The 18,336-nt window shown below is 38.4% G+C and overlaps 1 protein-coding gene across 4 annotated transcripts in view; it reads right to left on the bottom strand.

Annotated features, from left to right (window-relative positions):
* The window catches only part of LOC135203014 (microtubule-associated protein futsch-like), a 296,133-nt gene that overhangs the window by 128,072 nt on the left and 149,725 nt on the right, over nt 1-18,336 (bottom strand). For all 4 annotated transcript variants that reach the window (XM_064232583.1, XM_064232582.1, XM_064232584.1 and 1 more), the window contains 2 exons: nt 3,975-9,227; nt 3,626-3,775 (listed from right to left, as the gene is read on the bottom strand). In XM_064232583.1, the coding sequence (XP_064088653.1) occupies nt 3,626-3,775; nt 3,975-9,099 (5,275 nt within the window). In that variant the 5' untranslated portion in view covers nt 9,100-9,227. The remainder of the gene's footprint in view (nt 1-3,625; nt 3,776-3,974; nt 9,228-18,336) is intronic.

Consider the following 18,336-nt stretch of genomic DNA (forward strand, 5'->3'; position numbering starts at 1 on the left):
GACAATGACAAACAGAACAGAGGACTGGCACAGCAAACTAATGCACGGACAATATTTGAGACAGACTAAAGAACTGGCCAGCGATGACACATGGCAATGGCTACAGAGGGGAGAGCTCAAGAAGGAAACTGAAGGAATGATAACAGCGGCACAAGATCAGGCCCTAAGAACCAGATATGTTCAAAGAACGATAGACGGAAATAACATCTCTCCCATATGTAGGAAGTGCAATACAAAAAATTAAACCAAAAACCACATAGCAAGCGAATGCCCGGCACTTGCATAGAACCAGTACAAAAAGAGGCATGATTCAGTGGCAAAACCCCTCCACTGGAGCCTGTGCAAGAAACATCAGCTACCTTGCAGTAATAAGTGGTACGAGCACTAACCTGAGGGAGTGATAGAAAACGATCAGGCAAAGATCATCTGGGACTATAGTATCAGAACAGATAGGGTGATACGTGCAAATAGACCAGACGTGACGCTGATTGACAAAGTCAAAAGAAGAAAGTATCACTCATTGATGTCGCAATGCCATGGGACACCAGAGTTGAAGAGAAAGAGAGGGAAAAAATGGATAAGTATCAAGATCTGAAAATAGAAATAAGAAGGATATGGGATGTGCCAGTGGAAATTGTACCCATAATCATAGGAGCACTAGGCACGATCCCAAGATCCCTGAAAAGGAATCTACAAAAACTAGAGGCTGAAGTAGCTCCAGGACTCATGCAGAAGAGTGTGATCCTAGAAACGGCGCACATAGTAAGAAAAGTGATGGACTCCTAAGGAGGCAGGATGCAACCCGGAACCCCACACTATAAATACCACCCAGTCGAATTAGAGGACTGTGATAGAGCAAAAAAAGAAAGAAAGAAAGAAAAAAATAATAATAATAATAATGAAGACATGGGGATGAGATTAAGGCAAATGCAAGTCAGTATCAAGCTGACGAGGGGAAGGCTGAAATGGTTTGGACATGTTGAGAGGATGGATAGGAATAGAGACCCCAGGAGAACAATGAGAGCAGTTCAAAATAGGAAGACGCTGGGAAGGTCAAGAAAGAGGTGTATAGACATAATTGTCAGAGATGTTGAAGATGAAATCCAGAACCTAGAGGAAGCGAGGGAAATGGCTCAGGATAGAGACAGATGGAGAGGAACTGTATCAGCCTTATGCCGCTGGCCAGTGGCGGGAAGATAAATGAAATGAATGAATGTAATAATAATAATAATAATAATAATAATAATAATAATAATAATAATAATAATAATAATAATAATAATAATAAAAGGAATGTGTATTTCTTCACATACTAAAATTAAGTTCTCACGCAATACTTTCAAATACATTCTTTTCACACTGGAAGGGAAAATATACAGCCACACACTTCAATTCAGAAGAGATTATAAAGAAGAGAAAGGTTCAGATCATTTTCCTTATATGTTCATTTGCAATATCATAACATTGCTGCTACAACTTTACCTTGAAAGGCCATCACTGTCAAAGTGGAAATAGTCTCATTTCGGTGTTTTTAAAGATAATTCTCTTTAGTTGAAGAGATGCTCTAATACTACCTTCAAACGCCATAAACCATTACCTAAGTTTCCTTAATTGTGCTGCTATATAGGTTTATGTTTATCAGCAACTTCATTTATCTCAGTATATTTATATCTTTGTTTGCAACATTTTTCATTTTCACAAGTTGGCAATCTTTCAGAGAAAGCTTGTTAGCAAGTTAATGGCCTATGGGGCTAGTTCATTCTGGGTGATTAATTATAATATAAAGCTGGATACTAGATATAGTTAAGCCAGTTTTTCAAGTAAATAATATAATTTAAAATTCCTTGAATTTTACCAGAAAGACTATACTACCCAAAACATATCTGTCTGATGAAATTTCTTGAAAACTTGCAATCACCCTCATATGGTTCAAGGTATCATTTTGAGCAAAACAAAAGTGAAATATGAATGGAGAAAAATTTTATAAATAAAATAAAATGATATTTACCTAATTTCCATGTAAAGGAAATAGCATTTCATGAGTGATTAACTACAGCATAGGGGGATTCATTAATATGAGTGTCCATTAAACGTGCAAAACTAGTATTCACCCTAAACAACATGCTCCTATTTACTCTTCCCTGAACAGTTATCTTTAATGTAACATCAGTAAGGTCAACTGACCTTTCATGAATTTAATAGAATAGTTAGAATTCAACTTTGGAAGACTTAGTGAATCTTACAGGAATTTGACATTCCATGAATTTGAACTACTAGCGAACACAACTCTGGAAGGATTAATAAAACCTTACATAGGTTTAAGCTGCAAGTTTGGATGCAAATTTGGGAGACTTAATGTGATTAGCAAGCCTAACAGAAACTTTGAAAGGCTTAACCAACTTTACATGGATTTAAACTGCTAATCTGAACACAACTGTTTAACGGTTAACCTATGACCTATGAAACTTTCAACAGATCTTGAACTGCATAAAACATCAGCTGGATAGGTCAACCCTGTTCTAAAAGTCGAACAGAATCTAATGTGCGTCTAAGATGTGACTAATTACTTAAATTTCGTCATAGGCTATTGGAGGCAATGAACATTCAAACTTAACCTAGAAAACTAATGGTAGGAGGCAAATGATAGTGGAGGGTTCTCCTTAGATGCATCAGCCATTAATGATCACATAAAACAATCATAAACTTTGGCATAAAAGGTAATACATTGAATCAGACTGCTAGCCTCACTTGTAAAATACCAATCATTACAGACACTTACAGGAAAGCTTAGTGGCCTAGTTCTCAAAAGCTAACAGACTAAGTAGGTATGGCACTGTGTGAAAGCCTTGATATATCAGCCTCAAACTATCTCAAATCGTTCATATTTCTTGAGTGTGCAAATGTAGCTCCCTGCCCATACTGAAGGAACAAGAAGTGGGTGTAACCACAGAACAGCTATTGGGACTGTAACCAGTATCTCTTAATCCTTAATTCGGTTCTAGGACTCAGGTGGACAACTGGTTCTATTCTGTCACCTAAGACTCTTCTACAAACTACTGAAATGTCCTTTTACAGTTCTCTTTCCACATGAAAACACTTCTGTTGCACCCTTCCTTCCTGTACATACTTTTGCCAGGCATATGTGAAAGCCACGTCATGATAAATGCTTTGACTTATTTCTAAGGACAGACTGAAGTAGGCTCTTGCCCTTTATTTAAATACAATAAATCACTAATGGATTTTTTTTGCTTTATAGGTTCTTGTTTCCCTGACAACTCTCAGTAGTGGTGTTCTAACGCTTAAGGCCACTTTATATGATTCCTTCCTTCGTGGACTGGAGTCTTAGAATCTTTTACAATAATAATAAGCCCATGAGAGTTATACTTATATGGAAAACAAATTACAACAAATGGAAACCTTCTCAAGAAACCTCAATATTTCAGACATCATGCACTGAAAATAAATACCTAACTGTAATATCTTTGAATGTTGATCATTCAATAATATACAGTAAACATTAAAATAATCTTTAACAGCTCTTCCTGTAATTTTGAAACAGAGTACAATAGTACAATTAAGAAACCGCTGGACATCAACTTGTCCCCCACCCTAAAATAATCCTTACCATATATCCGAGCATGCATAGTAGATCCTGGAGTACTTGGAGTTGTAGGAGTAGTTGGAGCAATGCTTGTTGAAGGGGCAGCATCAAGGCCGCCTCCTATTCTAGTTAATTTGTAAGAAAATACTTCATGCACTCCATCCTCACTCTCATCTGCAGGAAATGAACCATGGTTAATGTTATGGCTATGACAACTTGTACAGAGTATTGTAGCTACTGATAAAAACTCATTTTAACATTAGATAATTAACAAGTCATTTTTCATGAATTCAATACCTATATATAAGAATAAAATGGACAATTTGGTCATGTATTCAAACAATTGATGAAAGACATGAAACTATTCAAGTACCTTCACTGCCATCTGATGACTCATTGTTGTAGTCACCCTTGGGCTCTTTGGTATTTGGTATGGTCGAAGCAGTAGGCGTGGGAGCTGGTGTCGAGCTATCGGTTTCAGGAACCTCCTCAATGCTACTGACACCAGGTCGACCTTGAGGAGACACACCAGGAGGGTAGACAGGCTCATAAGAGTGAGAATTCTGGGATGCATTGTACATAGAAATCTCGTCGTACATGTAACTAATGGAATCCAATTGATCTTCTCGCACAACAGCTAGTTGGGCTGTGACAATGCCTCCATCACAGTCATCGTACTGACTTGAGTCTGATCGAGGAGGATTGACTGGATCATACCCTTCGGAAGGCGGTTTTATGGTGTCATAACCAGTCGAGGATGAGGTACCAATATCATCGTAGCCACAGGAAGATGGGGCGCTGATGTCATCGTAACTCACAGCGCTCACTGCTCCAATATCATCATAGGCAATAGTCTGAGTATCTTCTGAGGTAGGCTGTAGCTCAGCATAATTGTGTCCATCAGCTCCAGAATCTTTTGATTTGCTTGATGGTGATATTTTCCCATACCTGTTGGTCTTTCCATACGTCTTCACGCCTATTAATCTTGTGAACGGAGACCTTTCTGATTCTGATTCTTCTGAAATGGGTTCTGTTTTAGGTGGTTCTGTAATGGCAGGAGTTGGGGGCACTCCATCACTCCACAGGAATGAATTGTTTGGCTTGATGCCTCGACCTTCGAGTTTCTCACGGTTGCGATGCAACTTCTCCATGTTAGGGGAATAAAGATTTTCGTAAATATTTTCAGTTTCATTACTGCTGTCACTGTCCCCATTGCAGTGATCGTCTGAATCTTTTGATAAAAGGGACGCTTCCAGAGAATCCCTATCTTTCTCAGACTCAATGGGCGGATCAGGAATAGGTGTATTTGGGGGAGGTGGCAAAGGAGTAGCTGAGGATGGAGGAGAAGGAATGGGAGTCTTTGGTGGAGGTGGCAATGTTTTAGACTTCATATTCACTTTTGGTGTCAATGGTTTGTCGTATATGCTCTCAGTGTCAAAAGTAAACACTAGGTTTTCATTTTTATTTCTATTCAAAAACGGAAGAGTGCCAGTGGAATTTTCCTTTTCTTTGACAGAAGCTGCTGCTGCTGCTGCAGTGGGTGATTCCTGTTGCTTAAGAGAATCTGCTGTCTTTGGCGATGGAGAAACTTCTTGAGAATCTTTGATGTCTATCGGTTCTATGGATAGCTGATCTAGAAGCTTCTCCTTGATCTTTTTACGGTCTCGGCTTCTGGATCTCGACCCTATCGTGAATTTCCCATAGGTTGAATCATCTTTTGATTTCTCTTCCTTCTTTTTACTTTTGGTATCTTTCTTAGTATCGTCTGCATTTTTCTTTTCTTCTTCCCTCCTTTTTTCCTCTTCTTCTTTGGTCTTTTCTTTGAATCTTCTACGTTCCTGGCTTTTTTCTCTGAGCTTTTTGAAAGTGAACCTTTCATAAGTTCTCCCTTCTCTCTCCTTTGCCTCTTTCTTGGGGGATTCAGCTTTCTCGTCTCCTTTGCTGACATCCTCTTCACATTTGTCTTGTTCCTCTGTGCCTTCTTGATCTTTTTCCTCCTTCTTTTTATCTTGCCTTCTCTCCTTCGACCTACCTCTTCTGTACCATTTTTCTCTGTCAGCTGATGGTGACCTATTTCTCTTTTCTTTATCTTTTTCCTCCTTTCTTTCTGCATCCTTTTCCTTGGTCTTCTTAACTGTATTCTTAACGGCAGCTTTTACGGCACTGTAAATACGACTTTCCTGGCCTTTGGCAGGTTTCTTAGATTTTGCTTCTGAACAGACTGAACTAACTTCAGAATGCGTATCATCCATACAACTGCTGGTCATAGATCTTGTGTCAGGTTCTATAATTTTCTCCTCTAAATCTTCCTCAACAACTATGTTCTCTTGAACAGTCTTAGGTGAAGCACATTCTGAAACTTCGTCTGTATCTTTGCTTCCAGGAGGGACCTCAGACTGAGATACAGTACTCGAATCTTTTAAAGCTTTTTCTTCTGATTCTGAACCCTCAGTATTGCCATCAGCCCCTTTACCTTCTGTTTCTAACACATCTATAATTCCCTTTTCCTCACTACTCACAACACTAACTTCATCCATATTAGAATCAAGAATAGTTTCCTCTGCCTGATCCATAATATCTTCCGATCTAACAATATCTTGGAAAGCGACAGCACTATCTTCACTCTTTGCAGTCTCAGTCGATTTGACTGTGTCAAGTGACGAGTCTTCGTGGTCCTGGCTACAGACTGGGAAAGAAGGAACAGATGATATGATTAAAGTGGTGTTTCCAATGCTAATTGATCCTGCACCCGAAAGTAGTTCACCCTCAGTTGATATGCCAGAATCCATTGAATCGCTCTTTGCATGCCTTTCAGGAAGAGGATAAACCTCATCAATTTCGGTGTAGTGATTGACGTTTCTTTCAGATATCTTTGCTAAAATGTCTCTCAGATTGCTGCTGGGAGGCTTTCCAGGAGATTTCATAATCTTTGGTATTGTAGATTCTGATGCAGGAGATTTGCTTGGTGTTGAGGACACACCTGCTACAGGAACTGCTGGAACAGCAGAGCTAGACTGTGAAGTATCCCCTCCAGTATCACTGCTATTGACAGGGGAGGTAGAAGATGGTACTCTGACTTTGTACTTTGTTTCACCATTTGCCTCCTGATCAACTACATCATCCTCAGAATCATCTGTTTCTCCCTTAAACTTGGCTGAGGACAGAGCAGTCTTGATTTTCTCACAGACTTTTTCCTCGTCTGTTTTGTTGTCACCTAACTTCTCTAACAAACAGGTACCACTTTTTCCAGCGGTTTTCTTCGGTGATGGTGACCTAGAGGTCCTGGGATTAGTTTTCCTTGCACCAGGAACACTTAGATCTCCTCTCTTCTCTTCCCTGTTTTTCTCTTCTTTGATGCTCTTTTCATCCATCAAACAGGCTCCTTCCTTGAACTTTTCTTTGGTCCCTGAGTAGTTTCGACCCATTTTTGTTCTATTTTTGAACCTGACATTTGGTTTTGGACTTCTAGTCACCCTGGTTTCATGAAGTGAAACATGACCAACGGGTAATTCAGCTTTGCCAATCGGATTTCCTGCTTGATTTTGAGATATCATTGTGTTGAATTTATTTGTGAGAGTTGCAACAGTACTTGGTTTAATTGTGACACTCAACCTATACTCTGCTTTCCGAGCATTTTTCATATCAAACCTTCCATTCTTAGAGTCCTTTCTTCTGAGTTTTATTGCCTGACTTTTTACAAAACTGTCTGGATCCAAACCTTCTTTGAAAACCTTAGCTCGCGTTGCATAGGTAAAGCTGCTCCTTCGACATACTCGTGATGGCCCTTTAAAACTCTCGGCTCTCTTCACAGGATTGACTTTTACAGAGGGCTCCAAGTCTTTGCGCCCCTTGTGGGCAGCTGCCTCAATTTTCTTTACAACTGGGGCCTTTTCAGCTGGGGATTCATGGGTGTGTGTTAGCAAGGGCAGTACTTTCTCTCCACTATCTTCGTCTACAATATCTGGTTTTGAGTTTTTTCTTTTGTTTACCTTAGCATATTCTGGTATGATTTTACCATCAATTGTTTTTAACCCTGGTTTCAAACGGACTGAAGTGGGTGAAGTTGGTGTTAGTGAAGGTGGGGGTGATGATGATGGAGGACTTCTGGTATGCTTCCGTTTCTTCTGCGACGAACGTACGGATGACCTTATTCCAGTGCGGGCGAATCTGAAGGAGCCTAAATTTTTTCTAGTCAGTTCAGGAGTCTTGACCACAGTGATATTTAGTTTTGCTCTCACATTTTTGTTGGATATAATAGTAATTGAGTCTTGATTGCTCTTGACTGGTTCCACCTTCAGTTTACTTTCCAATGGCAACTCTGCTATCAATGGCTTCCTTTCTGGGCTTGTTTCTGAGATAGTCTCTTCTTTCAGTCGATTGTTCAAAAGAATTTTCTTAACTCCAGACTTTGCAGTGACTTTAGATTCTGCTGTACCTTTGGATTTTTTCTCCTTTTCTTTTGATGAAGCTTTTGAACTCTCTGAACTATTCAAGCTAAATTTTGAAAAGGGAGAAGTAAATCCTTTACTACCAAGACTCCATGTACTATTGCTAGTATTCAGGCTTTGTGGTCCACTTGAGAAATCAACTCCTTCATACGTTAAATTAGTGACATTATTTTGAAACCTAGCCCTGACAGTGTCCAAGGTGCTACATCTAGTGTAAGTTATGGGCATCTGTGACCCTAAAGGGTCTTGCGTTCTGCGTGATACTGGTTCCAGGGTTCGGGAACGAAGGGCAGCTAGTGTTGAAAATGATGAGATGGAAGATATCGAAGATGAACCTGAAGGTATACGGTCGAAGCGACCTGGCAAGGTTTCCACAGAACTATTTGAGCCATAGCGATTGTGAAGAAAGGATTTTTGATAATTCTGTGGCATCCTTATTGGCGTTTCATATATAGGTGTTTGCGAGGTGTGAAGAGCTGAATAAGGTCTGAAGTCTAAGTCTTCATTTTCAGGAATTCCTTGAAAGGGTTCTGAGGCTCTTTCAGAGAAATCTGTTGAGATTTGTGATATGCAATCGGTAACCTCGGTAACATCACTCGTGGAAACACATTCACTTTCAGCAAGTTCTTTGGGAGATAGCACATCTGCATCTTTGGTAACCAATTCCGGGGCTTCGGCCTCTGGGGCCTCTGCCACCTGGGGTAATTGAGCGTCTGTTTCCTTGTTTGGAGATGCTGAAGAAGGGGCATCTTTTCCATTACTATCCTTGTCTCCTCCCTTCTCCTTCTTCAGTTTTTCCTTTTCTTTCTCGCCTTTCTTCCCATTCTTATGGCTCCGGAAGTAAGGGAGTATACTCCTCTTGGTCTTCTTAGGCTTGACACTTTCTGCAGCATCCTTTCCTTCGGGGGATTTCATGGACGACGCTGACGAACCATCCTTCGACTCGTCCTTCTGCTCTTCTTCGGGATTTCGCTGTAGTTTGGAGTCGCTGGAAATCTTAGCAAAGACCTTGGAGACCCTGGGGCTCTTCTCTCGACTAGAAGAGGGCATGGCGGTCCCTACAGGAGCGAGGGATGCCCTCCTTAAGCTTAAAGAGGTTACGAAGTTAGGACAAACAATCCGGCGGGGGAGGGGGAGTGCCGACTGGGCCCTTATTCCCCCCCATCCATCTTCGCACCCTGAAAAAGAAGAATGGAATTAGAATCATGCTTGTCATTTCCATTGCTACACGATACTATTAATCTACATATCTTTAATACATGCTGGATATTAGCTTCCCTAAAAGTTGTCAATTTTTGGGGGTAGGTTTGAATAACTAAGAAATGCATGAGCTATCTTTTCGTCACCAGGATGTATTCAAGTGGTCACTTGAGTTACCTAGTGCTAAACAGCCATACTACCACAATTCTTAAACATTGGTTGTGTCATAACCCGTGAACCATGACCCTCTTTACAGCCTGCCAATATTTGACTCTTTAAGCCTGCTCTTGCAGTAGAACAGAAAACCTGAGACCAAAGTGAATCCTTTAAAACTAGGGTTAAGATGATTGTATTTGGAGAGCTATATTACTGATTACTAGACGATTTTTTTTGTTTTTTGAACTTCTAGTTACAACAGATGATCTAACTCAGAATAATCTGAGTGAGGGATCCTGTACACTCTTCAACCATGCCTTTTATATTTGTTCTATTGTGACGGAATATTTATGTTGCTCTGTTCTCGATATTATATCTTTCCCCAAAGCCAATTTAAAAGGACTTTTAAACATAATAGAGATGACACCTTATATTATTTCTGACGAACTTGTTGTGCATCTGAAAGTAATAGAAGAAACAGGAAACAACAGGTGCCTACTATTTCAGGAAATATCAACCATCAGAGAAGAAGATGCCAGACTCGGATCTTTAATATTCAGAAAACCAATGAATGATGAATTATATTATGCACATCATAATTCAAACCCCTGCAAATATATTACAGCATCGATATTCGCTTCTACGTATCTTAGGTCATTGAGATTTGCAGAATGGATTCTATAAACGCTTAAGAAACGGCCGAAAGACAGGCATGAAACTTCACTATCAAAGGGAGTTCCAAGACAGATGTTTAAAATTACTCGAACATTGATAATTCGAAAAGGCTTCTCTAGTGTTTTCAATAATGAACACACCAGTACCTAATACATCGTATAAACAAGATTCAAGAGGGTTTTAGATGACATCATGAAAAATCATTTGGAATAGTTGATTCAAAATAGTCTTAGCGAGTAATAGCAATGTTGGGTATAAATTTTATACCCAACATTACTATTAGCCACTACACTATTTAAGACATTAATCTTTACTATGTAGAATTTTGCTGATAACTGTCGTTTCTAATCCTCTTTTGCCACTGTAGAAGATATAACAATCATTCTATACTATAGAATGATTGCGATTTCCTCTACAGTGGCAACAGAGGATTAGAAACGACATGAATCGGCAAAATTCCAAATAGCACAGACTAAGAGTCTTAAATTTGGCTACGGGTGATTCACGTCGGATCCACAGTAGCTCCGCGTATGGGATGGAATTTATGGAGCGTAAAATTGCATCCTTTCAAAAGGGTCCTGTTATCCTTCCCTGATATAACTTCCGGTTGAGTGAGTGCTATGGCCGTCTTTTTTGACAGAAGGCTTTGAAGAAGGAGAATTAAATCCCGTTTCTGTTCATCGTCTTTCTTGGGCTAAAATAATGAGACTTCTCCTAACTTACGTACGTACGTATGTATGTATGTATGTATGTATGTATGTATGATGTATGTATGTATGTATGTATGTATATAAATTCTCCTGTTGAAACAGAATACGTCTCAAGTGTAAAAGACCCATTAAAACACTCTAGTTTAAAGCTAAGGACTGTATTTCGGTGGACTAACTTCCATCCTCATCAAGTAGCTTTAAGCCAGAGTGTTTTAATGGGCCTTTTATACTTCACACACACACACACAGACACACACATATATATATACATATTATATAAATTACATACATATATACTATATATATAATATAATATATTATATATATATATATTATATATATATATATATATATATATATATATATATATACATAAGTGTGTGTGTGTATGTGCGTGTATGTGTTCATAAGTACATAAGTATATAGCTATATACATTATATTTTTATATATTATATATATATATATATATATATACACATACATACATATATATATATATATATATATATATATTATATATAATATATATACCTATATAATATATATATATATATATAATATATATATATATATATAAAGAATTGTGAACAAACAGTAGTCAGCAATAGGTTTAACATTTAAATTACTGAATAACCATGTGCTGGTTGCCGTGATTATAGCAAATATTTGAGCTTCAAAAGCTAAAGCTCTAAGGTTATTGAAAATACATGCGCATGAATGTGCAAACCAACCACTGCATATGCGGATACGCATTCTTGATTATGCTGAAGTTTGTGCACGCGTGCTAAACATAGTTTCCGTGTGGATGTGAAACTGCAGATAATCTACTGCCAGAACCTTCTCCTTTGAACCGTTACTTAAATCATTATTCTCCACATCTCTCGCTCAAAATGCTCATTACATGGCTGGGTGACCAACGATGAATTCCAAAATGTAGTTGGCACATACGTAAGTCTTCCGCGAACATGTTGAAACCTGCTCTAAAGTGGTGAATGTCCACGTCTCACAGTGGAGCCCATAAATCTTTAGGCAACATTTCCAGTACACGCCAGACCCAAGCTGGTACCTAAGCCCCCGTACCCATTACTATAGTAGATTCACATCAACCGTGCATTTGATGTTTAGGCCAGTCCCTTACGACGCTCCTGATAGGCTGTTGATAAGCCAATCACTGGGCTGGAAACTCTCAGTCTCTCGAGAGAGTTCACATCGGCAGTACGTATCTTCCACCTCTCCTGAGCGATACTTTTAAAAGACGTATCCCTCAGGAGCGGTGGAACTTACATCCTACTCTCGAGAGAGACTGGGCGTTTTTAGCCCTGTCATTGGCTTATCAACAGCCAATCAGGAGCGTCGTAAGGGACGGGCCTAGACATCAAATGCACGGTTGATGTGAATCTACTTTAACCCTTGCAGCAGACTTTAGGAGTCCGGTGGGAGCAGCAACTGGCCACTATGCATCCCGAAAGGCGAGGAAAGTGAGCGCGGTTTGAGCAACACCATGACGAAACGGCGGAAGGAACAACTTCCCAGGGTAACCTTCGCTGAAATAGAAAGCGCAGAAACCACTGACCTGAGAAAAGCGTCTAAACGCACAACAACACTTTTGGCGAAACTTCGCCATGATTTCACTCCAATCAAGTCACTTTCAACCGTATTAAACGGTCAATTTTGCTGCGCTCTACCGTTCTTTCCCCAAGGTCGGTCACTGACACTCTTCCTTACTCAATCTGTTGGGGTCTTGGGTCTCGTTGTGATGCATTGTCGGTCACAACTGAATCCTAATTCTTATCTTTTATATAATTCTATTAGTGGAAATTAGCACGTTTTTATACGCAACAAACCTGAAATGGCTTTATCTTGCTTATAACTACCTGAAAACAGAAACTACTCTTATGATACAATAGTGAACAGAAAGACAACAATAAAAATGAATCATGAAAATAATCAAATAAAGCTTACGAAAAGACACAGATCAATAAATAAACAAATAAAAGCGCCGACACGAACATTAAATATAATAAGAAAAGTGAATTATCAAGAGTATCAGAGCCTCTCCTGACCTAGCGAGCGATGGAATCACATGAAACAAAGCTAGAAAGACCAGTCCACAATCTGGCAGTAAACCGTAGTTATGGGTGACCCCTTGTGAATGCTAAAAGCCGTGGGCATATCAACTCCCGTAGCTATTTCCCGATTCTTGCATAGAACAGTCTCCCCAAGGAAGTCGTGCTATTGCAACTCCAAAACTTCAAGCGAAGATGCAATGCACTGCTATCCTAATGCTGTTCTTGCAGTTGCATACATTTTCTATCTATTAAACCATTTACTTTTTCCTTATAAGTGAGATCTCTTCTTTGTGTATTTCCTTTAATATTCTTTGGGAGCTTGAATTTCAAGTCAGTGGTCCCAGTGGGACTGTTCTATATGAATAAGTTTCATCTACAGAATCATAATAATAATAATAATATAATAATAATAATAATAATAATAATAACACTTGAATAAAATGGCAGAATTCAGCGCATTAATCTCATATATTATCTTTTCTATTTTTCTTATTACTCGCTTCTCTGGCTCAGCGATACTTCTTAATTGCCCAAGAAAAATAGAAAAGGTAATATATAAGATTAATGCACTGAATTCTGCCATTTTATTCAACAGAATTTGTTTAAAAGAGGGTCTTCTTCCAAAATAATAATAATAATAATAATAATAATAATAATAATAATAATAATAATAATAATAATAATAATAATCCAAAGAAAACTCATAGTCACGAGTCAATAAAATGGAAAAGTAAATCCACAATATATAAATAAATATATATTTTAAATACCAAAATCAAACAGACATACTATTGTGGATTTACTTTTCCAATATAATAATAATAATAATAATAATAATAATAATAATAATAATAATAATAATAATAATAATCATGCTATAATGGGCGTAATGTCTGTCTGTCTGTCATTCAATCACGGTCAAACGGCTGGTCAGATGGGCATGAAACTTGGCAGGGTTATGGTGGGGACCCCTAAGATGGTTTGTAATGGGGTTTCATCCAACCTATCCCCCTCCTTTGTAGGGGGTGGGGGTGAGAAGGGATTCCCTGAAACGGAGCTGTTTCTGGCCGTGAAACGAGGCTGGTTATTCCCGTAGACTTAGTTACTTTACGAATTTTCATACATAATTTCTGTACAACTTCCCCAGAGAAAGTCGCGAATATTTCAGCTCAGACACAATAGGGGATGAAAATTATCATCAATATCCGCAAGATTTTTTTAATAACTTGAATCCATCGGGACTGCCAGTGCACAAAATAACACTGAAGAAGTACTGCCCGGTAATGTTGCTTCGGAATTTCGATCCTGCCAATGGACATTGCAATGGAACGAGGTACACCGTTATGGAGCTAAACTCCCACGTCATCGAAGCAGTGATAGCAACGGGCCCTCACACCGCCAAACGTCTGTTCATCCCCCGGATTCCTCTGCAAACAAGTCGCAGGGCCAGACTTTGGATCGTGTTGGTGTGTTTCTGCCGTCACCCATGTTCACGCATGGCCAACTGTATGTGGCGATGAGCAGAGCAACTGAATTTGCCAACTTGAAATTAAGTTATGGACAAACTGATAATATTGTGTACAAAGAGGTTCTGTAGTAGGTATGTATAAAAATCGCCCTTATTTTAATATTGCTGAACCAATAGTACATATAAATTTTTCACTTCTGCACCCGTATTTTATCACCCATCGTAGATAGGTAAGTTTGCTAGTAATAATAATATTTGGAAGCATTCACTTCTCGCCTCCACGTAACTACCTGCTAGACCCATACTGGATGGCTTTTCAGGACTCAAGTGTGACAAAGAGTCACTCACGCAAGACTCTATGTCCGTTGCAAGATTCTGTATATAATTGTCAAGAGAGGCTTAGTTCCTTCTACGGTTAAAATGAAGTGGTATTAGCGACGAGTTTCCAAAGCTCACTTGCCTTATTTATGCAAGCGTATGTTTATCTGTCAGTTGATTTATCACTATCTATTCTCTTTTTGCTATTCTTTACTCGTTTTTTTTTTCACTTTTACACGCGTGGGGATGATACATTTTTTGGAAGATTGCTTTACAAGTTGATGGTATTTCACGTAACTTCCACGTGAATGCTTTCACAACTGGAAATAATAATAATAATAATAATAATAATAATAATAATAATAATAATAATAATAATAATAATAATAATAATAATAATAATGTTTTATTAACAGTAATTGCTGCCCCAACTGCAGTAATTAATAAAGGTTCTTCTCTATTTTCCTAATTATTGTTTTCTCATTGTTGCTCAAACTTCGGTGCGTTGCTCACCAGTTTAAGCAACGAGAAAATAATAACTAGGAAAATAGAGAAGAACCTTTATAAAATTAAGGCAGCTGAGGCAGCAATTATTACTTTTAATGAAACATGGTTTAAAGAGGCTTATCAACTGTAATTAATTTGATGCTAAATAGATGTGCGCTAGATACAATCAATTGGCTGAAATAATGCTTTCTATTCCAGTGCAAACGATAATGATATACACGCTCTCTCTCTCTCTCTCCTAACATACCTGATAAGATTTTTTTAAAACATTTATAAATAAAATACTTTATTTTCTAACCTCTGAAGCTAATTTCACGTAATTTCAAGTAATTCAACTTTGATCATTATGTCACTACGCCAGTCGTAACAATAGTAGCTGTGTAAACTATAGTAAATTCACATCAACCATGCTTTGGTGTCTAGGGTAGTCCCTTACGACGCTCCCGATTGGCTGTTGATAAGCCAATCACAGGGGCTGGAAACTCTCAGTCTCTCTCGAGAGAGTTCTCATAGGCAGGATGTGTGTTCCACCTCTCCTGAGGTATACGTTTGAAAGACGTATCCCTCAGGAGAGGAGGAACACACATCATGCCGATGTGAACTCTCTCGAGAGACAGAGTTTCCAGCCCCTGTGATTGGCTTATCAACAGCCAATCAGGGGCGTCGTATGGGACGGGCCTAGACATCAAATGCACGGTTGATGTGAATCTACTATATTTATATAAATCCCAAAGTCTAAAGTCTTGGTAAATCCGATCTATTCTACTAAAGCTACGACAGTCAGATAAATAACCCAATCATAATCAATCACTTAGACCGAGTTCCTCGTGAATGCTTGACAGAATTAATACCCCGTAGGAAGGTGGCGCCGTCAGTAGACCTCATGCGGTGCACTGTAGGCATTACTTGAGGTTCTTTGTAGCGTGCCTTCGGCCCCTAGCTGCAACCACTTTCGTTCCTTTTACTGTACCTCCTTTCATATTCTCTTTCTTCATCTTACTTTCCACCCTCTCCTAACACTTTGAGGTTTTCCTCCTGTTACACCTTTCAAAGTTTCCACTTCAGCGTTTTATGACCTCATAGGTCCCAGTGCTTGGGCTTTGGCCTAAATTCAAGTCAACAGAATGAATTCGCTGTCACCACGTCAGTCGTTTAAATAGCAGTGACAGAAACAGGACAGGCTTCGTCTACTTACAAAAACGTGCGTCGCCACTTTTTGTGTTAAGTGAGTCTAGTTTGTACACCCACACTATCGCGTACCTGAGATTCTTACGTAGACTGAAGGAATGAAGTGGAATATTTACCCGACTGAGATTAGCGATAAGGCACTTCCGGAGTTCCGCTATGGTAACAGGTAGATGTTTTCATTTTATTTAGTGGTTGGGACTCTCGCCTCACCAACAAGATCGCCCGAGGCCATTTCGGAAGCGACTTAGGTCGGTTTCGGTGAAAAGAAATTGTTCATTGTTCACCTACGGAGTAATTATGTACCTTATAGTAGGTAGCGAAGGGCATCGATCGGGCTTGCAACTTCATTCCAAAATTATGGAATATCACTCTAAGGGGAAAGACCATATATATATATATATATATATATATATATATATATATATATATATATATTATATATATATATATATATATATGTGTGTGCTTTTCCCCCTCTAGAGTGATATTCCAATAATTATTATTTATTATATCTATATATTATATATATATATATAATATGATATTATATTATTATATATACATACATATATATATATATATATGGTCTTTCCCCCTTAGAGTGATATTCCATAATTATTACTATTATTATTATTATTATCATTATTATTATTATTATTATTTTAACCTGGTTTTCCCTAGGGTTGGGTTGGGACATAGAAGACAATGGAGCGGTTACTGGCTATTTCATACTATAACCCCTGAATCCAGGATGAACATCGTCATAAGTAAATTTCCACAGCATCTACCATTCATATACCGACACACAAACCAAATAACTTATAACGTAATCAAAATAATTAATTCATAAATCATAAGGCATAAAAATAAAAAATTTAAAACATTCCGCTACTCGATATAGCGGAAAATTACATAAAATAAAGAATCAAGCACCCACTTTAAATTCTTTGAATGGACACCCCAAAACAAAAAAAGACGAAACATCATACATCCGGTAACCACAGCCAAAATAAACACCGAGTTTCCGCTACCCTTAGCTGGGACCACAGCCCCTAGGACAGCCCACCCTCCTACCTAACCCCTTACATAGACGAATCCAAATTTGGTCGAAATTCAAGAAGTCGCCCTAAGGTCGACCGGGTGTCTCGTTTTAATGGCATTATAAAAAAAGTCCTTAAATTGGAACTGAACGAAAATTAAACTTATAACAATGCTAATGGAGGCAGGAAGCTTGGGCTGAATTTTTGTATTGCATGTGCTTGAGTTTATAATATATATTATATATACATATATATACATGTATACACATATATATAATGCATTTAAACCTAGATCACTTTACACATATGTTCTATGCATTAATACAATTAATAATAGGTCCTTAATTGAAGATTACCAGGATGCTCTGTCTTCATCGTCTCGTAGCCGTTAATATATACTATACATACATATATATATATATATATATATATATATATATATTAATATATGTTTATCGTAGCAGGTGGTGGACCCCTGTGCTCACTATTATAAAGCATTGTGGCTCATGGCACAACGTTAGTCTAACGTTTTCTAAGCCCAATTCTTGTTCCCATCCTCGTGCTTACCAGTTTACCCAACTTCCAGTAGATACCAATAACTACTGTAGTCAAGGAAAAGGCGTGGTGAGGCCTGCAACCTCACCCCGACAGACTTGCCGAGAAACTACAGGACCGTACCTTTCTGGTGCCACCCAACAAAATTATAAAACATTATACAATGGTATACATCCGTTTTCAATAAGTCTTGAGGGATAAATATGATAGTTCCATGATTTTTTTCTTTAAGTCAGCTGATGGTATAGTTCCTGGGATGCTGGGATCGAACCACGGACCTTTCTAATGCATATACAGTCCCCTACCACTGAACATCACTGAAGTATATTATGAGTTCAAGGTATTTCCACCTTTATGAAACTTGAAGCAGATGATAAATAAAATGTATTCGCCTCATGGC

This window comes from Macrobrachium nipponense, chromosome 33 (assembly GCF_015104395.2).
Source record: "Macrobrachium nipponense isolate FS-2020 chromosome 33, ASM1510439v2, whole genome shotgun sequence".
NCBI lineage: Eukaryota > Metazoa > Arthropoda > Malacostraca > Decapoda > Palaemonidae > Macrobrachium > Macrobrachium nipponense.